We start from the raw sequence: 24,974 nt of genomic DNA, 5'->3' as shown, positions 1-24,974 counted from the left end.
CAAAGTTCACTTTTTTGGGTAGTTTCCCCCCTTAAAGGGCAACTCCGCCTCTTTTCCAGTAGTGCAAAACTATACAGTTCTCTTTGTTATCATCTACAAAACCCCCATGGCAAATATTACGACGGAATTCCGCCTAGAAGTTCATTAAAATCGCTGTCAAAGTTTGACAAGCACGAATCCGCTGGTTTTGGATGAGACGTGCGGGCCAGACAACACTGACCGGCTGCATTTCCGCTTCCTCCAAATTCCTTCTCCCGGCACGTCCGCGACGTCATCAAACATGTACAGCTTCTTTTTTTTTTTTTTCAATTTTGTTTTCTTTCCCGGGGAGAGCACGGGTGGTGCCAGCGCCGTGAAAGACGTGAGTGACGCGCTCGGCCGGCCCGGCGCTCGACTATTGATACTACTGATAAGCCGATCGCCTCGTTGAGCGCGGCTTGTGTTACATCGCATACTTTTGAACACCAAGTAAAAGGAGGAGAGGGAAGCTGCTTTTGTAAGAATTTTGAGTGACAGGTTGATCTTCTATAATCTTCTGGGAGGAGAATAGCGACGCCTGTGCTAATCCAGGAGGCACAAAGGAGGATCCTGATAAGAGGGGAGCTCCTTCTTCCCCTTGTATATCACGTGGGTGTACATGCTTAGTGATGCCGAATATACAATGTTGTCCGGCTTTGCCACCGTTTCGGTTTCGGTTTGTGATCATGGCTAGAGTAAAATTACACGAAAAATATTTTATTTTTCGCGAAACAAAGGATCGGGGATTGTTTTTGAGTGCTTCAGAAAGCAAAATCGGCCACTATCTCAAAATTTTTGAAATTAAGCGGAGTTGCCCTTTAAGGAGCCGTTTTGCTCAGCCAATGGGAGAAGGAACATTTCTTTCGCGTTTTCTTCTTTCGTTTTTGTTGCGGTTACAGACGCTGCCGGCTCCGCTTCATGGGATAGTTAATGCTTTCGTATTAAGAACATTCAACACAGCCAACGAAATTATTGAACGATTCCGCCTACTGTAATAAACGGGTCCAAGGGTCTTTTTTTACTCGCAACATCATTATTGAGCAAGCAATGAAAACAGTGTTTTATTTTGAGGGAATCCCCTTTTTGATGGTATGTAATTTTCGTTTTTTGAAGAATAACATATCTGTGTCGTTCGACCTCATGCTTTATGGCGAACACACATACAGAAATTACCAATGAACTCAGCATTCGACGACCTTGTAAACAAGGGATGTTACAGTCGAGACCAAAATTTGTGCTCGGCAAGTGGGAAAAAAAACCCGGCACTCGAAAGACTAAACTGCAGACAACTAAAACTTGAGACCACTAGAACGGTGTGGCCACCAACAAGGGGTGGGAGGGGGGTCACTAAAATGAGGGGCTAACAAAACAGAGGGCCGTCGAGAGAAGGAATCGCTAAAACGAGGTGGCCCACTAAAACGGAGGAGGGGGGAAGGCGGGAATAAAAATGGGATCTACTAAAACGGGAGGGACATTGAAACAGGGGGGGAGGGGGCATCAAATGAGGACCACTTAAAAGGAAGAAAACCATTAAATGGGATCCGGCAAGAAAAGGGGAAGGGGGCACTGAAACAGGGGGCCATAAAATAGAGTCACTGAAACGCACCTGGAAGTGTAGCCGGTAGAGCGCCCGGCAGAGATCTAGCCTCTGCTCGAGCAGCAGGTGGTCGGAGAGGGCCTCCCCGAGGGCCTCCAGCTTGGCGGCCGACCGCACGGCGTCCTGCGCCTCCAGCAGGTGCTCCCGCTTCTCCACAAACGTCTCCCAGTGCTCCTGTTCCTCCAGCACCAGGCAGCGCAGGTGCTCGCTGCCCCCCGGCCACTGCAACCAGTCCAGCAGATGCGAGACTCGAGCCCCGTTCACCCACTCGCGTCTGCTCGTGACCGAGGGACAAAGACAAGACCAGAACGCAGCAATCCCCGAGCGCGGACGTCGGTGTTCCCGACAGAAAAAATGAGAAAGGGAGAGACGGAGAAGGCGGAAGGAGACAACGAGTTAGGTACGTTTGTTTTCCTGCAACAAGTTGGAGTCATTCGAGATCTCCTTGACTTAGTTGATTTTCGTTTGATGTGCGACGCCGGCGTTTTTTTGCGAAGTAAGCTAGAAAAGGACTGGCGGAGACCTTACGGGTGATGTCTGTCGGGGTTGCCCACTGGCACTGCCAATGTCCGCGTTTGCACCCCGCCGTTCCGAAGCGGCCGGAATGTGTAAAACCTTCCTCTTCTAGACTATTGTATGGACTCTATATTTATGACCAAGTCCTTTTGCTCTCTTACGGCGAGAACACTTTGGCATGCTGGCACCATCTATGAGATGACCCTGGAACTGCATTTCACTAGTGCGAAGCATGTGTAGTATTTGTGAGATAAAACAGATGCACCGTCTACAAGAAAAAGTTGTTTATAACATTCTCAAAATTTTTCGAGCAAAAGAAAAAAAGAATGATCCTTGGAAAAATATAGGATATACAGAAATCCCAAATGTTGCACTGCTACTGCAAAGATGGCGTCAGTGTAGTCTCTCGTCATAAAAGGTTGCAAGAGGTTTTAGCGCAGTTGGCCATGAACAGTTTCAAGTGTGTGAACCAGCATTTACAGTGGTACATACCGTAAAATACCGGGCAAGCGCCCACTTAAAATTTAGAAATAATCGTGAGAGAATGGGGGATGGGCGCTTGTCCGGTCATCAATTTTACATATAAATGTACTGCGCATATTTCCTCAGATCTTACAAATTTGGAAATGGACGCTTAATGTGGAATGGGCGGATGCACGGCATTCTACGGTAGGTATGCTCAGAGCAGAGGTCCCCAAAATTTTTTATCTCGAGGAACCCCCATCTGGCTTGACTGAGTGTCTTAAATACAATTGTTGTCTTAAATATGATTGTTTAACGCATGAAAAGAGAAAGACAAAAATGAGAGGACAAAGACGAAATTAAATTGCTAACTGCATTCACACAAACTGCCGGGTGTGGAAACTCCATGACAGAGGTGGTGGATCCAGACACAGGATGGACCTTCTTGAATACGGCTGAACAGATGACTGAATTCCTGTGGGGATCTTACGCCCCTCATCTGAAAAGCCTAAATACTCCTAAAATGCAGCGGAAGAGTGAGTCTGTCACCCTGTTTGGCAAAGAACCTCTTCCAGAAGATATAATGCAAGGTGCTTGAAAAAGGCCCTAAATGTTGTACAGAACCTAAACAGCAAGGAGTTTATATGTTGTCCAACGTCCACGACATTGCTTCTAAAGCCCAAGAAAATGATAGACAGAGATGCGTAGCAGACTGCTTAGCAGCCTGTGTAGCAGATGCATAGCAGATGCATAGCAGACACCACTTTGGATAACTGGCAACCATGGTTTTAAGTACCGAGATGGCTAGACTTTTGCTTAGATTTAGATTTTAAGCACCAACTGGCTAGATTCAGAATCCAAAGTTCCGTGATCACCTGTTGCAAAGGAGAAGCCAAAGAATCCAATCCAATCCAATGGCTGAAATGTCGTTACTCTAAAGCGCAGCCTTATTTGCCGGGTCTAAGCGAAACTAAAGTCACTCAATTCCTGGGAAGAATTCTAATAAGATGCAAATAGATACCAATGCAAAGACAGCCGAAAAGCTGCAAAGCAATAGGTGAGCGGCGTTTGGCAACTTCCGGTTCCTTAGGAAATTTCGTTTCACCGTCGACAAATGACGACAATGAGCTGCAAGCCTGTGCAAGGATAATTCGGATACCTCCAGACTGTATAGCTTTCAGAGCCATGCTTAGACAGGCTTCCAGACCATCGTCCTCGTTTGTCAACAGCGAAACAAAATTTTTTAAGGAACCGGAAGTTGCCAAATGCCACGCACCTATTCATTGACATTTGTTCATTACTACGAAAATTTCCATTTTGGCACATTCGTAACTTTAAAGGCCCGTTCACACTCTTGCAACCGAGTACGACTGAGAGAGACGAGATCTCTTAAAACTTGTTAAATGTTTTTAGAATGAGGGAACACACTGGGCATTGTGGAGCCATCTATGCGGTGACCCTGGAACTGCATTTCACAAGAGCGAAGGTTTTGCGGGATTTCATAGGTCAAATGTGCGTAATACCAATAGAAAGGGTCGTTTATAACATTGACAAAAGTTTTTCGAGCCAAGAAAGAAAGGATAATGCGCGAGAAATAAAAAAAATATGCTGGACCGCCGAGTTTACACTGCTTCCCAATAGATGGCGCCAGTGTGTTTTCTGGTTTAAGAAGTTTTAAGGAACCCAGGTTTAAGAGGTCGCAAGAGTGTGAACGGGCCTTAAAGCTTCGAAGGGATCGTTCTGAACCGACTGGACAAAACGTCCAAGCCCTAATGTAATTCCCTTGTTGGGGCCCTTGGAGGTCAATAAATGAATGAACGAACAACGCACGCTAGTACTAGTAAAAAATAGTATCATCAATTAGCCACATTCGACTCTCACTACTGGAAGAACAAAGTCACCTAAATCACCCACACACTCCACTTTCTGAATTGAAAATGACCCCAACGTGCTAATTTGTAAGAATCCACACTCAACCACCTGTTCTACCTTCCGTAGATGCCCGGCGTGGAGAAGCCGTTTTACATGGCCATCCCAGTGTACAGCTCCGCTCTGGAGAGATTGGGTGGCAAACTAGGGGAAGGCATGTCTACTGACGCCATCATAGAGAGCTCCTAAAGCCTTCCAAGCGAGCTTCTCAACCTGATTATTCTTCGTCTCACCTTTCAGTAAACTAGAGCCATAGCTACAAGTCACCAGGTTCAATCGAAACCCAGCTACAAACCATGCAGTACATTGCTCTGCTCCGATAGGCACAGCCGAGCAATGTACAATGTGGTCCCTAAGTGACCCGTGATTGGACCTGGTAACTTAGTAAATGGCAAAGGCTACGATCTGAGTGAGCCGATCGGCACGTCGGAGGGAGACACGTGATCATGTTCTCTCACTAGTTGTGCGCAGTGCTGTCGAAGCCACGGGCAAGGAAGAGAGAGAAAAGCCGCTTTGACTGGCTCGAGGGGGCTGTAGCAGTTGCTCTTTGCCAAGTTACGGCGAAACAAAGTATAATCCATTATAAGGCAAGATGAAGTAGTACTGCGGACAATAGGAGGTGAAAAAGACCTCCATGCTTATTCGGCTAGCCTGTCAATTTTTTAACAAGCTTCGGTGCAAACATGTGTTGGAACGCAAAGCTTAGGGCTCACCCTTTGAAATTTTTCGCAATTTCAGAGATTACAAAACTTGTGGAAACTGCAGGCGTAGCGAGGGTCGAGATAGAGTGTTTTGGCTCGTGTCGTCCGGGAGTGTACAACCGGTCGCAAGAAAGACTCACCAAGGACGCAACCTGGGACTCGACGAAGACGAAAGGCAGCTCTGCCTGGGTCGCCAGCACGTCCAGCACGTTGAGGAACAGCGCCCCGACCTTGCGCAGGGCGTCGGTGCCCGCCAGCAGCTGGCACGACTCCCGGGTCATCCGCGACACCCGCCTGAGCGACTCCCGCAGAAGCCGGCTCAGCGCCTGGAACAGCGTGGTCGTGTCTTCAGGAGACGCCCCCATCAGGCGGTGCACGCTCGTCCGCCAGGCGTCCTCGGCGTCGTCCATCAGCGGGGCCGCCACGCCCGCCAGCGGCGAGAAGCTCGGCGACGTGTTGCTCAGCGTCAGGTCCCCGTCGCTGACGAAGCTCTGCGACGAGCCCGACACGGGGCTGCCGGGCCGCCGGAACCCGCCCTTCAACGGCAGCGAGATGGCCGGAAACACGAGGCTGCTCGTGCAGCTCGGGAGCTCCGACTGGTCATAGAGTGGGGAGACGCTTCCGGCCTCGTCGTCTGAGGACTCCTCGCGGCGTGGCGTTGTGACACTGTAGCGAACCGTGACACTCGAGTCGGATCCGCAGGGGCCGCCGCCGCCGTGGCAGCCGTTCTCGAAGTTGGACGGCGACCGGCGTCGCACGCCCCAGTTGAAGTTGTCCATGCTCTCCCCCTCCTGGCTCTCGAGTTCATACTCGAGGAAGTCAAAGTCCTTGAAGACACCGAACTGCTGGTCGCTGTGTGTGCCGTCCTCCAGCTTGCTGTCTGCCGACAGGTCGTTGTTGCCGGCCGACACCTCTTCCGTGCTGCTGCAGCGCGATGACTGGCGCTCGGCCACGTCGCTCGTCTGGCTGAAGATGACCGACGGGCTCTTCGGCAGTCCCACCCGCTGACCGCAGGCCGTCAGCAGGCTCATGAGGTGCTCCCGCGTCCGTGCCTGCGACAGCCACGGCCGGCGCCAGCCGCCGAGAGAGCCGTTCTCGCTGAACGACTGGTTGTGCGAGAGGCTGCGCCGCGGCGAGCTCTTCTCCTCCCTCGCGTCGGAGGACGGCGGACCGTCTTCCTTGGCCTCTGTGTTGAGTCCGACGACGGGCGTGACGGAGAGGTCAAATGTGAAGTCAATCGTGCGTCCCGGCAGCTCCCGCTTCGACGAGAAGTCGGAGTCCGCGAATGACGTGCTCGACGCAATGCTGATGCAATCCGATGTCGCGACGCCGGAGAGCGACGCGCCGGAAGACGACGGCGGTGCAGCGAGGCTCGACGAGCGCGTCACAACATGCTTCAGGATCTTGAGCACGTCGCGCCATTGGGACCCCTCCACATGGCGCGCGATGGCCCGGAGGAGGTCCGAGTTGATGGTCTGTGCCGCCCCCTGTATGTCCATGTAGAGCAGGATGCAGTAAAGCACATTGAGCGTCTGCTGCATCAGCGACGGCGGGCCTTTCTCCACCATCTCGACGAGGAACGACACGATGCCCATGAAGACGTGCGAGTACGCGTCGTAGAGGTACTTGACGACGCACTTGGTCCACTGCGAGTTCTCCTTGCTGAAAGCACGCCGGCTGTACAGCGTCATGACGGTGGCCAGGTTCTCCAGCCGCTGAGACCGGTCCATGCAGACGTGGGCGATGGCTTCGGCGGTGCGCACGCACAGAGGCGCCGGGTCGTCGTAGTTGAGGAGGAGGTACGGCAGCAGCGCCATCACGTGGAACGGAAAGGCAAGCGACTCTGTCATGTCGACCACGGCGACGTCCAAGTGATGCGTCAGCTGGGAAAGTATCCCTATTGTCTGTTCGAAGGCTGCGGGACACGTGCAGCCCTTGAGGAGCAGCGCGTGGATGCCCGGAAAGCTCGGCCACTGCATCTGGTGAAGGATCTTGTCAGTCTTCTCGAGGAAGTCCACGTGCTCCAGCGGCTGCTTGCTCAGCACGCGCTCGAGGAGCCGCAGCGCGAGCAGGAACTCGTGCTCGTAGTCAGAGTCCAGCAGCGAAACGGCGATCCAGAAGAACTGCGCCAGGAGGGTCATCTTGTCCTCCTGAGCGTACTGCTCGTCTGCCGCCTTCAGCGACAGCGCACTCCGCGAGCGGCCTAGACTGTTTCCTCGTAGCCTCGCCTCGTCGTCGGTGTAGGCACGCGACCGGAGCTCGCGGCACTCCGACGTCGGACTCTCCGGAGCCCTCTTGCCAGAGTAAGACACCGAGTAGGACGTGCTACGGACGTGCGAAGCCGTCTCTGGCTGCACCGGCATGCTCCTGCGGTTATCCTTGCCCGTAAAACTCGGCGCCGAGTGGAAGATCTCGTGCATCAGGTCGCCAATGTTGATCGTCGAGTCCAGCGAGTCCACGCCTTCTTCGAGAGTGAGCATCAGCTCCGTCACGTAGCCTTGCATATCTTCGCCTTGCTCGGCTACGGTTTCGACGAGCCGCGACAGGATGTCCACCAGCATCCGCGTCGTGATTGGCACGCGGAGCGCACGCAGGATCTGCAGTGAGCGGCCCGCGTAGTGTCGTGACGAGCAAGACAGCGCGAGCTGTAGCGCAACTTGTGCCCAGCGTTCCTCAACGTGCGCCTGCGGCATCGACTCCTTGAAGACCGCGAGGACGTGCTGCACGAAGGCGCTCAGCTGCTCGACGCTCTTGACCGTCCAGACCTTGGCCGTGATGTCCTCGTAGGACCACAATGGACTGTCCTTCTTGGAGGCCAGGAAGTCCACCAAGGACTTGATGACGTCCTCGATTGGCCGGGACGACGAGTGTTCCATGTCGCCCCCGCCGAGCTTGATGCGCACTGTGGTGTCCGCGCTCCCCTCGCTCGCCAGGGTCGTGGGAGCCGGTGAAGCTGCAAAGAGTTAATCTCTCATGGAGTTTGCTCCGAATGTAAAGGAGTATATCACTCCTTTTGAAGCAAAGCAATACTTTACTTTTTTGTTTAGGTAAAAGCAGCACTTTACTCTTCTCATCACTCTAAAACCCCTGTCCGATGGGCACGTTAACTCTTTCCTGACCACGGGAAAAGCAGCAATTTTCAAAGGATACGAGCGAACACTTTTATTTTCCCAACTAATTAGCATATAGAGCAGTATGACACACCAAAATGTGGTCAATTAGTTGTTTTTTCAAAAGAAAGAATGGTCAATAAAATGAGAAAAAAATATTTTAACCCATTCACTACCGCGCGCGTCGCGCTCTGCCAGGCCGTCCGTACCGCATGATTTTTCCCTAAAGCAACCACATTAGGCGTGACTGTTTTTACCGTAAAACTCGGTGCAGAAAACAAGAAAACGTGTTTATTTACATGCTTAAGTGGTTCGTTCAAGCCTTTAAATCAATAGGCCCTCACAGATTCTTCCTCGTATGAAAGATCTCGAAGCACTCCATTCTCGGTCGCTTAGGCGTCGCACAACCAGTGCGCTCTTTTCGTGATCCAGACTCGCAACTGCTGTCAAGATCGCTTCCGTTGTCGACAAAAGGCTCCGAAAACTTACTATCCTCACCAGACAGCATCGCTGTCGAAGAGGATATCTATGATTTCATCGTCAGAAAGGCCACACTGTACACTGGATCCTGCCATCTTCTCCAAGCGGGCAGCGATCGAGCGGGAAAGACGACGCACGAAAGAACAAACTGAAACAGACACAGGGAACAGAACGATTCTCGCGATCTGTTGTCAATGTATCTAACTACACTACTACAAGTTAGAGTTCCTGTATAGGCTCCGTATGGGAGCCAGAGTTTCGCGTTCATCCCCGTAGAGCCGTCTTTCCTGCACGGCATGTTGATCCTGTTCCTCACGTGACTGAATTCGGGGAATAGCGGCGTCGAGCGCTCGAGGCGCGTGGCGCGCTCAAAAGCAAGGGTACGTACGGCAGGGCACGTGCAACGTCTACTTTCCTGCACGGCACTTGATCCGGCTCCTTATGTGATCGGATCTCGGCGAATAGCGGCGCGGCGGCACGTGGAAAACAGAAGCGCAACCCTGGCTCCCGTAGGAAGCCTATACAGGAACTCTATGCCAAGTCTACATAGCGTGCCATCTATGAATGGCTCCTTAAAACAGAAAGTCATTCAGCCCGGCGAATCGCCGGCTTTGGCAGTATGGCCCCTGATGGCACGCCCGGCGATTCGTTGGCTTTGGTAGCGAATGGGTTAAAAGTTTATTTCTTGAAAACGCTGAAATTTCTACAGCTATGTCAAATTAAACGACAAATAAAAGAAATTCTGCATTTACAAAATGTGCCCCATACCCACGGCTATTACTTTGAAAGTTAGTGTACTCTAATTGATGCTGTCTATTTTTGGTTCATTGCCCGTAACACGTATGATTTTCAACGAAGGAACGCTTATATTGGTGGCAAACAGATAGTATGCCTCACATCCCCAGCAGAATGCTTTCTTTGCATTCTACCTTGGTTTTGTCCATAGCCTCCTTTATTTCCATCAATCTTGATGGGGGAGCCCGAGGAAAAAAGCTGTGATAAGCAGCTTGACTGGTCCTCGAACCCCTTACAGTGGTCAACGGCAAGCATCGAGAAACAAAGATGAAAATCACATTCAGTAGCAGCTGAAGGTATTGTTCACAACAAACAAAAAAAAAACAAATAACGTCTTATGAAAAGAATGCATCATGTACAAAAATATCCACGCAAGTCTTTGAAAGTCAAGTTTTCAAGGGAAACATTACTACTGCAAAAAGTATTTAACAAATTTGGAAGAGTAAACTGAAGCACCTAAAAGCCATAGTTTGTTCGCTGAGTAACCATCTTCCACTTCTCCACGTGACGAGTAGAATACACTGGTGAATTTTCCTTCAACCAATGCAAGATTTTCTGCAGTTCCTTCGTATTTAGCAGTTTTGTGCGCCTTGAACATGAAACGTGCATGCTGGCTCAGGACAGCATTGGACATTATAATGAGGTCTACCGACAACCATCTGTTAAGCGACGCCTATAACGTCATTCAAAGTATCCCCAGAGCTCTTGAGGTCCAAAAAATAAGCCACAGTAGAGCTGAAGTATGTAAATAATGCCATCTTTGTTGCAAGGCTGATGCAAGCAGTTAGCTATGTTAGACAATTGCAACCATCCCATCGCAGGACTAATCTTGCCAGCCCGACATCTTTCGATAAAGCTCAAACCTACGTTGAAACTGAAACTACAGTTTTTCCGCTATCCACGAGATTGTGGAACATAATTCTCCGCACTCACTTTAATTTCTTGACGGCACTTAGAAACTATCGATCACCAGTGATTGATGGCCTATGGACAAGGTCAAGAAAGAGTTAAAGGCCTTGAGAATTAACTCCTTTAAAGGGGCACTGACACATCAATATCATTTTTTTTTTTTATTATCCGAAACGATGGAAAATGATTCTGGAACATTCCCCTCAAAATTCGAAACTTGGGGATTCAGCATTTGTGAAGTAAAAAAACAATTTCCAAATGCCGATTTCAAAGTTCCTGTGCGATCCGCACCGGTGCGTTGACGTCAAACCTTGCGGAGTCCTGAGAGTTCACTTTCTTTCACGACTCCGTGCTGTTGCCATGCTGACCCAAAGCCAGGAGGAAAAGAGCGAACGCTGGCGGACCGAAAAAAAAAAAAAAACGGTTTTGAGCGGTGTCGCCCGTTTTCCGAGGGAGGATACAAATCCAGGAGGCGGCACCACAACGGACTCTGATTTTTGGTATTTCAGAAAGGGCCGCAGTGCGTTCGCAATTGCGTTAAAAACATGTTTTACGGTTGCCGTTATTAAATGTTATAGAAAAGTCACCTACAAAGCTTCTAAATTTCATGAGTTTTGACGTCACGAATTGAAAGAAGTGAGGAGCGGCAGAGAAGGGCGCCAAAAATAAAAAAACGCACGCGCGCGTAAAAAAAAAATTTTTTTTGCGATGCGTTTTTTTTTTTTTGCATGTTTATGACTACAACTTGCATCGTTTTAGCCAATAAAAAAAAATTCGACCCTTAGTGTGTCAGTGCCCCTTTAACGAATCGGTGAATCAGCTAGCAATATTGCGCTTAGTGGCAAGCGTTGGTTCGCCAACCCTTTAAAATAGTTTGTTCCGAATGCCTCTAACGTGCCCATCTCATAAGATTATAATACCGCAGTTCTGTGGAAAGCTGGCTGAGTTGGTTGAATACGATTATGTAGACTGAGCGGCATGGAAAAAACGAAGGGCAAGAACATGGGGTACGCACCACTGACATATTTTTGAGAAACACGTATCGACACGAAACCAGAGCAAAACACAGCCGTCTGTACCAGATACGTGCCGAAACTACAACAAAAAGTCACCTCTTCTCTGAACAATGGAACCGAAGGGGTCTTGATGCATCTATCTAGGACGTCACAGTCTTCAAATGACATAAGAAAATTTTGAGGTTTTTTTTTTTTTTAATTTTTAAGCACAAAGTGCCACTACGGTTCATTGTTCAAGAAAGAGGTGGCTTTTTAAAGTGCTTTCAGCACATAGCTGTTACAGATGACAGTGTTTTTCATGTTGTGGTTGAATGTCGGTTTGTGCTTCTTCAAAATAAATCAATTGAAAGTCAGCGCTCTGTCTGCACGTCCCATGTTCTTGTCCTTTGTTTTTTTTGGCACTGTGCACCTTTTGTGGCCTCTGCTAATCTCCAGGCCTCATTTTTTTTATACGAGGGCTGATGGAGGGGGAACGAGACTGCTTCTGTTTTTCTCTGCAAGGAGGGATACAGGCAGTGTTATGCATATATGATTTTCGTGAAAAAAATATACATCCATATGTCTGAGCCTGCGGTTGGACGATCATAGACTTTAGCGTTCTGTGGCAGTGAGTGAAAGCACCTCATACGTGTCATCGTGGCAGATGACAAAGACATGCTAGTGAAAGTATGGCAGAGGTGCACGATTGAATTTTAAGGAGTGGTGTGGTAACCGCTCTGTAACACTTTTCACGTTGTCCGAACTCATCGCTGTGTGAATTCTGGGAGTTTTCAACACTGAAAAAAATTAGTTAAGGGGAGATCTATCGCTAGATGCTTAGGGAATATGTTATCATGACGATTGGGAAATGCCATACATGTCTCCTTTTGGGAAACACTGACCCAATCACTTTTCTGTTTTGGCTTTCTCTCTTGGCTTTTTATTTTGCTTCCTCTATTTTTTTGCTGCCTTTTTATGGCTTCATTAAGGGGTCAGTGTTAGCATTTCCCAAAGGGGGAAACGCTAACAGTGTTGGCATTTCCCAAGGGTCATGCTAATGCCTTCCCCAAGGATCCACCAATGGGTCTTCCTTTAGTTTTTTCTGGCTTCCGTCTCACGCAGACTTGCGTTGGCTTGCCGCTTCTTGCACAGCATTTTGGCCTGGTGAGCTAGGCGCCGCTTCGCACGTCTGTCTCGTTTGCCCTCCTCGCACGCCTAGCAGCAGCATCAACTGCCTGACGCTGCTGCAAGTCCAGACTCACCCCAGCATTCGCGCGCGCATTGGCTTCCACACCATGACCTTCCCTTTCCACTGTTTTTTCCACAGATGTACGCCGTCAGCTTTGCCCTGTCATGTAGGTACTAATGCTAATGCATTAATAAAAATTGCATGAAAAGAAGTTCTCATGCGAGGAGGTGAGCAAAGTCAAACTTGCAACGTTGAAAGTGATGCCGCAAAACATTTTTCTGTTTCTTTGAATTGTGTTTGGAAACAACCTAACCATTATATTAAAAGTGAAGTATGTTACTTTGAAAAGGAAAAAAATAATCAGAGTCTGCACTTCCAGATAAAAAGATCTGCCTCTTTACTTTTCGACTGGCCCCCATAAATTAAAAATTAAGCTTCACAGATTAAATTTTTTTTCACTTCCACACCTTGTAACCCTTTCATAATCATTGCTGTACATATATGGCAGCAATTACACATTTGGAAGTGCCTGCACATTAATGCAAAACTGCACGCGCCACGGGAAGTATTGCTAGTTGTCACGTCTTTGGCGAACTATAAACATTATATCTGCACAATCTTTCACTTTGCTAGGGCTGTCTGAAATTTTGTAATTAGACGCTCCACGCACGTGACACGTGTAAGATGGTCTCCTTGCATGTCGGTTGCTCTGGCGGTAGTGGCAATTGGAGTGCTGGCTCTTCCGATTCAAAATTTGAACGCTTCAGAGCATTGAATTTAGAGGATGAGACTCGCTGTCTATACTCGGCGAACCCTTTTCTTGGCAATGCAGTGGAGAGGAGGAGAGGCTGCGCACAGCTTTCTTTAGCGCTCAAAATGGGAGAGGGAACGCGTGCCGGTACCCTCCACCGCATTGCCAAGAAAAGTCGTCGCCGAGTATGATGAAGAAGCTCTCTAAGGTACCTCCGGTTTGGAATCTGGAACCGCCGGAATGTTGGAACAACCAGAGTCGCCAAATATAAGACCGAATGGAAGGAAAGTGACAACTTTTCATTTTCCATATTTTCATTTGATGCTTCTAAACATGAAGAGCTTCCAAGCATTGTACTACAGTGGACAATAGGAGCTGAAACAGCTCTCAGTGGTTTTTTTAGCTTATCTGTTGTTTTTATAGGCAGCTTCGGTTTAAAAATGTGTTGGGACGCTAAATTACAGTCTTAAACTTTTCCTTATTTGACAACCTGAAAGATAATAGAGCTTGTGGAAACTGTAGACATAGCAAGGGCAAGAGTCCAGAATGAGTATTTCAGATTATATCGTCTGGGAGGTGTACAAGTTCTGGCTAGATGGTAGATTGTCTTCAGAACTCATTGCCGTTTCGAGGAATAGCAGTTCGATTTTTGTCATACAACTGGCGGACCTGAAAAAGCATTTCGTCGGACACCGCCGCATTCGCGCATCAACGGTAGATGAGAATCGGCTGTTTCCCTCATAGCCATTTCTAGATTTGTTTCAGCTTCGATTGTGTGAAAGGAAGACCTGGCCACTACAAAGTTACGGCCCCTAAACCCCGTGAAAAAAATTTCCATCACGGAAGGACTTGACAGCCGATTTTGTGCCAAAAGATTAATCGGACCTGACTCTGAAATAAGGGCCGACAGCTCGTGCCTAATTTGTGCGTTGCATTGTACGTACTAATGATGCATTGTACTCGTATCCTCCGCCTGAGAGCAGAGACGTTTTCCTTCACGAGCCACTAGAAGGCCGCCATTAGTATGGCACAGAAGCCAAGACTCAGATGACGACAGTCCTCAAACAGGCCAGACTGAATTTTGGGGAGGTTTTGTTACGGAAAAAACTGGCGCATTGGCCCTTCCTCAATAGCCAGTGGTCTCCATATGGGGGTTCACAAACCCCTCAAGGTCCCCGAAGGCCTTCTTGGGATCACCGAAGCCCTCAACCCCGAGTCAAACTGAGCAAGAAACCTTTTTACAGCAGAGCTGTTGAGGCCTAGTTTCCCCAGTTTCGTGTCTGTCACAAAATAAATGTCGACACAGAACTCTGGACAGCTGGCGCCGTCGCTCATAGATGGCGGCAACTTTTCCAGCCTTTCCACTTCGGTTTTCACCAGAGTGGAAAGGCTGAATTTCTCAAGGCATTGTCCTAAAAGTCGTACTCGAGGTCGCCCTAGATGTAGTCTTTGAGGTCGTCCTACATTTCGTCCTTGAGGTCTTCCTCGAGGCCGTCCTCGAGGCCGTCCTAGAAGTTGTGCTTAAGGTCATCCTAGATGTCGTCCTTGAGGTCGTCCTAGATGTCGTCCTTGAGGTCGTCCTAGACGTCGTCCCTGAGGTCATACTAGACGTTGTCCTTGAGGTCATCCTAGACGTCGTCCCTGAGGTCATACTAGACGTTGTCCTTAAGGTCGTCCCCGAGGTCGTTCTAGACGTCGTCCCTGAGGTCGTCCTTGAGGTCGTCCTAGACGTCGTCCTCTAGGCGTCGTCCTTGAGGTCATCCAAGAAGTCGTCCCATTATAGTACAGCTTCACTGGTCTTCCTTTTTCACTAAACTGGAAAGGCTGGAAGTTTTTTTTTTATTGATGCTGGTTAAAGCTAAGTAGACCCAACCACGTGCGCTGAGCGAGTAAGGTTGACTATTCTCCGTTTCAGAGCTTCAAAAACGGTTTGCACGTACTTAGTTTGCTTCATTTACCCTTTTGTCATTGTAAATGTCCCTCCCCTCCCTCCTGGTGGACGAGGCCCTCCATCCCTTCTGTCAACCCGGACAGGGTCCTCGAATCATCGCCTGGTTGAGAAGCACTACTTAATACTATTTCTTTGGAAACAAATCCCCACTACCGGGAAACACCTTTTGGAGAAACAGCTCGATCACCTAAGGACGAGCAAATCAATCGATACATACCCTTGGGCGGCTGTAGCAGGTTGAGTCGGGGGGTACCCAACGGGTGCGAGGGCAACCCGTAGCCCAGCAGCTGCACCCGGTTGTTGAGCAGGATGCGAGCCACGCCCAGGTGGTCCCGGTGGCAGGAGACAGCCACCAGCAAGTTGAGGAGCAGACGGCTGCAGTGGTCGTGCACCAGGGGCCGGGCGTGGTCCAGGCCCAGGAAGAGCACGTGCAGCACCACGGGCAGGTGGGGGCCCCAGTCCAGGGGCACCCCGCTCACCACCACCTCTGAGAGGAGCATGACCGCCAGGTTGCACCTGCAGCCGACCGGATGAAGCCCTCAATTCACCGTCTCGATGTGTCTCGAATGACAGAGAAAAAAAAAGAAAGCCGTTTACAACTCCCTGTAACACCGAATTAGAGCGCAGCTCTTGAGGAGTAGGGAAGGGTACTAAGGGAGGGGTCGCGTGACCTCGAAGGGGGGGGGGGGGTCACGTGTGGGTCACGTGACCCCCCCCCCCTCCCCGGGGTCACCGAAGGTACCCGAGGTCCTCCTGAAGAAACACGAGGTCGTCCCGAGGTCCTGGGGGGGAGAGGGGGGGGGGGGGGGGGGGGGGGGGGGGGCGGGGTCGCGGTTACGCCGACGGTGATGCCGCTCGAGCCGGAAACGGGCGCCTAAGAGCTGCGCTCTAAAATTTAACAGCCCTGTGTTCATTCACAGCACAGTCAGAGAAATAGCTGCGACACGTTATGGCGAAGTCGTTGGGCATTGGCGTCCTGCTCACAGACTGTGGGGTGTGCGAACAAAAGTGTTTGGAACAAAAGAGACATCTGAACATTTTGTTCTGGACACTTTTGCTTCTTTGTTCCGAAGCGCGTGAAAGCGCTTCTCCCGGCACAACCTCTTGGCATTGACAGTGCTACAACTGCATTTTGTTATTGGCTATTTCTTCGCATTTTCCCAGAAAACGCGTGCAGTGGGCATCGGGTACTACAAGAACCCTAAACAGAGAGCGGGTTGTTAACGTTGTGCTAACGCCTCCGCTTTGCATGCGGCGGACCCAGGATTGATTTCTGCGGGCAGCGATCAATCTTTCTCAAGGATTTGGCAACGTCGATGACGGCACGCCCTTACTACGCCAACTACAACATTAAAGACAACAACATCGTCAACAACTACAACATCAACATCGGACGTCATTTCCAGTGATGAGAAGAGCCCTTTACGCCACCACGTGAAGGCCCATTCGCACATTTGCGCCTGCTTATGATTGAGTTCTTGCACTCTCTTATGACAAGCAAACACGCAGGCATGCTGCTGCCGTCAATGAGGTGGTCCTAGAACTGCATTCGACTACGATAAAGGTTTGACAGTATTTGCAAGATCAGATGCACATACCATCTACGAGAAATGGTTGTTTATAATGTCATTAGAAGTTTCTCAAGCCAAGAAGAAATCATGTTTGAAAACCTAGGAAATACACGAAAATGGCGAGTGCTCCATAGCTACCCGACAGGTGGCACCAGTGCGCTTTCTCGTCATAAAAGATCCCGAGAAATTTTAAGGCACTCGGTCGTAAGCAGTTGCAAGTGTGTGAACCAAACCGCAAACAACAAATCCGGGGAAAAAAAAAAGGCAAGACGGGTTGTGACAGCCTTGAACAAGGTATGTGCATTTGACTCCCCGCCGAAATTTACACAGCCAGGATGTACACAAGTAGTGCAATTTATTGGGGGCCAAAATTTGTTTTTTATCCGAGAATTTAGAGCCCCCGAAGTAATGCCGCCCAAAAGGCGAGGCCTGGGGATGAACGTTGTCATCGGCGGATCGCCGACCTGCACCGAGCAACAAACGAGCCGAAGCCGAACAAGACGAGACACGACGTGACAAGACAGCAGACACGTTCGTCTTGGCATCGCGCTCGTTGCGAGACGCCGCCATACGTGCCGGCGACGATGACCATGCAAGTCGGGCAGCACTGCGAGTGGATCCTCTCGTAATGGCGTTTCGAAAGGAAAATGCGAGCCTCGTCTTTCAGGTGGTATGCGGAGAGCAAGTCGCCTGCTTCTTGCGCGGGAGTTGCGGTGACGTCAGAACGACGCCGAGTTCTGATTGGCTTTGATTGAGAGGATAGTGGGTAGACCTCAATGCTAGATGCCCTGAGGTCTACGCACTATTTTTCTCAATCAGGCAATAAGAACTCGGCGTTCTGTCATTATCGCAACCCCTGTGCAAGAAGCAGACGAACTTGCACTCTGCATTGCTTGAGGAACCCGAAGAAGTCAAGCTAGGGCCAAACTTTGCCTCCTCTGGCCTGACTCTGGATACCTTGGACCACTAAGTTGCCAAATAAGTGTCAAAGTTAGGCTTCACTGCCAGTAATTGGGCTTTCACGCGGCATCTCTGGGCCTAAGTCGGCGAATGAGCCCCAGAGTTAGACCTCACTTCTGGTCGCTCGGTTTTCACGTGGCAACTTGGGGCCTAGATTGTCAAACGAGTGTCGGAATTAGGCTTCACTGCCGTTTGTTCGGTCGGTGCATGGCATCTTTGGCTCGCATCTGGCACTTTGGCAAGTATGTGGCAATTTAGAGAAAAGGTGCAGAAGTGCCAAATCTGTGGCACTAACTAACGCCTTGGAGCAAAACATTATTAGGTACGAGTCAGGCTCCTGGGATTGTCAAACCTGGCTCGAGTTGGCTTTGTCTCTGGCATGCTGCATGGGTAGACTTTCCGGAGTTAATTTATAAAAAAGAAAAAGATTGGCGGATGTTTTTTGTCGTTGTTTAATTTTTCAGACATCGGTGTATATTTTCATGATCCGTTTCGGATGGCGTTTATCGGTGATTTTCGGTTAAAAGTGGTTTTGTATTTTTGGCACGGATGGACACTTGAAGTCACCGACCGATTTTTCGGACTTCGCAGGGACCAGAAAAACGTCTGAATAGAGCGGTCCAAAAAATCAGCACATTAAAAAACTTGCCTTTATTACGTCAAAGCAGGCTTAAAAAAGCCGTAAATAGTTACTCCTTCGTTTGCATTTGGCAGCTTTCTATTAGCTTGAGAACCGCTGCCTTCTTTTCTAGCATTATGGTCGATTACTTTCTGCGCTTCTTAGCGACGCATCGCAGCGGCGGAAAAACAGATGAGGCAATAACGTCCGAGCCTGCGTAGTCTGAAAACACGATTCACCAAGACAAGATCGAGAAGAGAAGCGCAAGTCCCCGCAACTGCAATGGCGAATGAACAAATCAAAATGGTAACAACAATGATGATGATAATGACACGCAACTAGAGAAAAAAAGCCATAGAGCATCAGCTAGCAGTAGGACTAAGCAATACTCAAGTAGCAATGCCAAACCAAGCCAATCCATGTGCAGCCAACTTAGAATCCAAAATGGCAGCTTCTCGGTGGTGTTTCCCGCTAATCGCTCACAACTATTTTGTCTGAAAAATAGAACTTTCGGACTTCAAACTGTTCGAAACATTGTTCGTGAATATGCACTATTTCTATCGGGTAGGTCACAGTTCCTCCTTCAAGTTCGAATGATCGGCAGCCAAAAAAAATCGGTCGGCAACTTCATTAATGTTTTTCAGATAAAACCGGCTTTGCATTTCCGACACCGACAGAAGTTTTTTGTTTTTTTTTTGCAATTAAAATTGGAAAGTTTATGGCCAACACATGACCAATTACTATAAATGAAAAAATGACCGTAGTAAATTGCGGAGCTCAGACGCCTGAACATTTTATGCGTGCAGGAACAAGGAGCATGTGAAACGCATATTGCACATTGCAAAGCGCACATTGCAAGTAGGAAGATAGCTCGATGTGACCTACCAGCTTCCGAAAATTGAAGAATTCTGAAGTTATTAAATCTTTCTATTATTTTCTCATCTCGAAGAATTTACCTTCAAAATAAAGTGTGCAATCAAAGTCTGCGGGCAACTGGGTGATCAGCAGCAATCGACCAGGTTGCTTGCACGCTAAATCGTCTCTCGTGATTTCTACGATGAGGAAGCGTAATCGGCCATGCTCCGCTGCTGATAAAAGGAAAGCGCAGAAGTATGCACGGGGCTTTTTGGGTCGGAGGACACGGCGTGAACACTCAATGAATCAATACATGCTGTTGTCGTACTCCGAGGCAGACAGCAGCAAGGAAAATCCCACAGGTCTCGTATTTTTCTTCCTCTTTGCACAAAAACAAATCGCTGTCCTCAAGGTAGAAGGAGTCACCAGATGCGAGGACACCCAATAAAACGGCAAACACGACGTCGCGCAAATACGTCCTAGATCTTCTCACCTGTGAAAGCCGGCCACAGGCTGCGAACTCTCGGGCAGGAACTCGGAGAGGGGGGCATAGTAGCCCCCGTACTCCGGCATGGGGAGAGGGTGCGGCTGCGGCGTCTCGGGCTTGCGCTCCTCCATGGCTGCCGCGTGGCGCAGGAGCGCAAAGTTGTCCATACCCTCGGGTTCATCGTCCTTCTCCTGGTGGGACAAAGCCGGTCCGGGCCGATCAAAAACATATTCCGTCGGTCCAAAATGTAGTTTGTTAGGAGACAAAGCACTTGTACAAAAAATGCCTGTACAAACTGCAACTTGGTACACATTTTAAGTCTGGAGGGCGCGAGAGCCGTCGCGTATTGGCGAGATTAAACCATAGGGTGCACTCTTTCCAGTTTGTTTTCTCCAAAGCTTGGTGTTTACCCAACGCAAAGGCTGATGACTTTATTCTTTAAGTAACAAAAAAATTGTTGACAATAAATACAGTGACATTGGAGGTACGCGACAAGTGGGATCTCTCCCGAAAGCAGACGTCAGAGGATGCTAGCTTAACCCACTTCGGTCTTTGTGCTGTGCAGGTGCTGGTCACATGAATGGTGCACGCTGCATTTTTCATGCAGGCTGGAGTCGCTATAAAATAGCCCCTTCTCGAGCAACGGGAGAACAGAAATCCTTGCCGAACGCTCACGCGCATTCAGCTACAGCAGCTGAACACTGCGTCCTCATTGTTATTGTCTCTATAGGTTTAGTTCTAAAGTTAGCCACTTGGGGAGCAGCGGTCAAATCTCCTCCCCAATAGAATCTCTAAAAAAAAAAGCTAAATCACAGCGGAAAAAAACAAAACATGTCTGCATGTTTGGTTATTTTGTTAAACCATTTAAAGGGAGACACTGCTCTTTGAGGCAAAATTTTACTAAGAAAACACATTTTATAAATTGTGTTCTTTGAAGATTGGCAAACACTTATCATCTTGTCCTGAAGAATTTTTGTTAAATAAGTCTCTCTTATCTTGAAGTATTGTCTTGGAAACAAAGTAAAATGGGTGTTTGTATTTTTTTTAATATTATTTCTGAGTGAACTATTTACACCCTTTACTATTTTATGCAAGCCATATCTCCACTTGCACATAACTAATCTTCATATACTTTTCTTTCTCTGCTAGCTGTATGAGTGAGATATGCAATAAGGGGTACAAATATATTAAATAGGCTGTCAGGCCTTTTAGGCATCCTGCAAAGTGCCTCTTAGGCATCCTGCAAAAAATTATTTTGAAACTGAAACGTTCAAAAGTGTCTTACAAGTTCATAAATCATCCTAGAGCTTTCATTTGCACCTTATTGGATTCCACATACCTCTTAGTTCACTGATATATGTTTATTTTCTTATTTCAGTATTTAAATTTGTTTTAATCCTTCCCATAATCTTTGCAAATTAAATTTTTAATACTAATGATGATGGCGCAGTATGGCCATTGATGCTCTTGCGCCATTAAAACTGCAAACAACAAACAAACAACTAATGATGATGATGATGATACTAATACTAACAAAACTAATTAGGTTACATCATAACCAAGTACATATTTGTAGTCAGATTGTAATGGCAAATAAGCCACGTAAATTCCATTTGAATTGAATCACAAGTTATATAAAAAGCTCTAGAAGCAGTGTTCTCCCTTAAATGCGGTAGGCTTATAGGGTGGGTGGAGCTCTTAGTTTGGGTGGTGCCTAGGATAAGGTTTTGTATGGAAGCTGATTGTGTCGCACTATTGTCTATTCATGATGCTGCACACACTTCCCTTCAGTAGCCCCCAGATACAAAGCCCTTGCACTGAACTTCCTGGGTCAGCAAGAGAGGGAAAGTGTGCTTTCCTTCCCTCTTCACTCCTCCTCGTTCCAATCTACACCACCTGTTTTTGCTCCTCTCTTTCTTGCCTTTTCTACCCCTCTTTGCTCCGCACACTTTCTCACACCACCTACACCTTCTCCTTCCATTCCTGCGTACTGGGTCCATAGCTCAGTCAGCAGCGCACTTGGCTTTTACATCGGTGACCGCAGTTCGACCCCTGGCGCCGGTCGCTGTTTTTTTTTCAAGATCGTTTAGTGGTTACAGACTGACCGACTTACACCATTTCATGCTTACATTTCATTGTTATTGTTGATACTTACATACTTCATGCTTTCATGCCTGAGGTTGGTTGGACCCATAAAGCTACCGTTTTATGCCAGAGGGCAGCATGGGGTACAGCTTGGACACGAGTGCTGTGTCAATGTTCGGTCGGGATTCGTGTTCAATGAGTGAGGACACGAATTTGAGCCAAACGCTGAAGCAATGCTCGTGTGACACTCTTCTGTCGCAAGAGTGTGTCACTGAAAACTGCGAGGAACTGGCCCATGACACATTTGGTGTTAAGATTTAAGCATGTCTTGATCATATCTGATCAGCTTGAAGACGCAGAGAACCTGTTGCAAACAAGCTGAACACATGCTGCGTATGTGTGATGTCATGAGGTCGTAAACTCTGTGACATCAGGGTATCACATGAGATGCGACGTCCTGGGATGTCCCGATATCACGTGATATCAGCCGTCTTCTGACCTCAGCACGTCACATGATCTGAAGATGTTCCACGACGTCATGGTGTTGTGTGACTTCATGACGTAATGTGACACCCTCGTAGTCATGTGACACTGTAATGTCAAGAGGTCAGATGACGTGCTCAGGTCATGCGGTGTCATGAGGACTTCACAATGTCACGTGACACCCTGACATCAAGGTCACAGAAGCAACATAGACCTACGGGGATATATCGCTTACATGACCTTGGACCGTGTGTTGCTCGAGCGTGATGTGTCGCTTTTCTCATAAAATCCAGCCCTATAACAAATTCTGCATAAAAAAAAAATAATAATAGGGAACTTGCCGCCACCCTCGGTCCGGTGTCTCCTCCCAGCAGGAGCGTGCGGTCTGCGTGCGAGCGCTCGCTCGAATTGCTCCGCAGGGAGCCCTTGCCGTTGCTCCGCTCTTCCGACGCCGCTCCGTCCTCCGTGCTTCGGCGCTTGGTGTGCAGCGTGCCACGCTCCAGCGTCTGTTCCGAGGCCTGCGTCTGTGCATGTGACACACACTTTGAGCAACAAAGAGAAAAAAAGAGGCGAGTATTGGAAGAGGCACTCGAAGGAGCAGACTGGAGCCACTAGATTAGCTACGCTTCGGCGTAGCGACACTTTGGCCATTGAACTGGATCGGATTGTGGTGGCTTAACCTGCGTAACGGGCAATCATAGTGCAAAAAATTTTTTATCTAGCCAAAACAAGACAAAAAAAAGAAAAGCCTGAGCATGATCGTTATTACTATATTCCTTCCTGTTTATGGATTTTTCCCACAAGTCCCCTAATCCATAGGTCCTGAAAATGGGTTCCTAGGAACCCAGGAAATTCGTAGAGCACCCTCCGGGGATTCCCAGTGCACCCTTGGGGGGATTCCCAGAGCACCCTTGGGGGATTTCCAGAGCACCCTTGGGGGATTCGCAGAGCACTCTCAGGGCATTCCCAGAGCACCCTCGGCGGATTCCCAGAGCATCCTCAAGAGTTCCCCAAGCTCCCAAAGTTCCTCTGCCATTCCTGCTCCCAAATAAGACATTCTTACAACTTAAGCACTTCTTTCCGAAGACGTTAGCCATCCATTGATGTATACCTATGTGACAAAGTTTGCAATGTCTGTAGGCTTATCTGCACTGCTTCACTGCATCAATGCTGAGATTGGAACCCTTGTTGTCAACCTAAAGATATGACTGCTCCTCAAGTTTGAAAAGATTAAGAAAAGGCTCTGATCTATGTTTCGTGATTTCCACTGCCTCGAGGGCACAGGCAGTATCACCATCTCGGTGCTCCAGATCTATTGTTGCCAGGTAGCCCAAGCCTCACATGATATCGGGGGTAACGCTTTTCTGTCCTCCAGAAACGTTAAAACGGTCCGCAACTAAGCAAAACAATATCGCCTGAGCTTCCCGATGCTGTGTCTAAAGCTCGGGAAGCTCCGCCCAGTTTTAGGCAACAAAATGGCGGCCTCCATGAGACAGGAAGGAAATGGAGTGTCGACGCTCTAAGCCTAACCTATGAAGTGGCTCCAGGGCAGACTACTTAACAAAATCATGGTGCGTACATGGGTCCGAGAGGATTTTGGCGGTAAACAAGATTCCTCTGGCAGAAATATCTGCAAGTGCAAAAGAAGGGGGAGAGAAAGACAGGAGAGAGGGTTAAAAGAGAAGAGTTATTGACAGTGCAGTGCAGAAAAAAGAAATGGAGGAAGTGCGTCCTTTGACAAAAGTATTCACAAGTGGAAAAAGAGAAGCGGAAAAGTTGAAGTAAACACAATTTGGCTACTCAATATTTTATGATAATGCCGAGGTGCACAGAAAATTAGATGGACGTTTTAGGGGCGAAGCTCCTTAGGGTCTAGCCTTGTCCGTCCGTCCGTCTGGCGTCTGTGGTCACATAAAAAGAAAAAATGTTTGCGCAGTCAACAGGATTCAAACCTGTGCGGGAGGATCCCAGTGGATTTCTAGCATATCGCCTTAACCACTCGGCCACGACTGCGGCACGAGTAGGGGGCTCCGAGATGTGGTAGTAACTCAAGAGCTGGGGTTTCTGTCATAGATGAAACGTTGCGTGTAGCCGCTCAACGTCTATACAGGAGAGGGTGCTGCGGTCAAATGCGTATATAATCGCGTTAAACTTTGCATGCATCGGCTCAACGTTTATAGACGAGAGGGAATGCGGTCAAATGCTCAAATGCGTATATAACCACGTTCCATACCACACATTCTCTTTCTGACATGGACCGTTGACTTAAGCGGTGGAGATGCGTTCCCACGGCTTCCAGCGGATCCAAGCTGATCCGCTAGAAGAACCACTGGCTCTGCATTTCACCGACCATAAAGCAGTGATAATGAAGTCGAAACGCAAGCCGGAATTCAGCACTACCTATGAGCAATAAAAAGAAATCAGCACCATCAGCACTACCTATGAACAATAAGATCAGTATCATCAGCACCGCCAGAGCTTCGCCCCAATCAACATCATTCACCACGTGGA

The 24,974-nt window shown here is 48.5% G+C and overlaps 1 protein-coding gene across 1 annotated transcript in view; it reads right to left on the bottom strand.

Annotated features, from left to right (window-relative positions):
- The window catches only part of LOC8033944 (protein furry), a 60,768-nt gene that overhangs the window by 14,072 nt on the left and 21,722 nt on the right, over positions 1-24,974 (bottom strand). The window contains exons 7-11 of the mRNA XM_029984970.4: positions 22,805-22,987; positions 19,902-20,086; positions 15,621-15,919; positions 5,364-8,176; positions 1,625-1,837 (exon numbers count right to left, since the gene is read on the bottom strand). Of these exons, the coding sequence (XP_029840830.2) occupies positions 1,625-1,837; positions 5,364-8,176; positions 15,621-15,919; positions 19,902-20,086; positions 22,805-22,987 (3,693 nt within the window). The remainder of the gene's footprint in view (positions 1-1,624; positions 1,838-5,363; positions 8,177-15,620; positions 15,920-19,901; positions 20,087-22,804; positions 22,988-24,974) is intronic.

The sequence above is a fragment of the Ixodes scapularis genome, unplaced genomic scaffold, assembly GCF_016920785.2.
Source record: "Ixodes scapularis isolate PalLabHiFi unplaced genomic scaffold, ASM1692078v2 PGA_scaffold11__112_contigs__length_91849675, whole genome shotgun sequence".
NCBI lineage: Eukaryota > Metazoa > Arthropoda > Arachnida > Ixodida > Ixodidae > Ixodes > Ixodes scapularis.
This window is presented reverse-complemented; position numbering and strand designations above follow the sequence as displayed.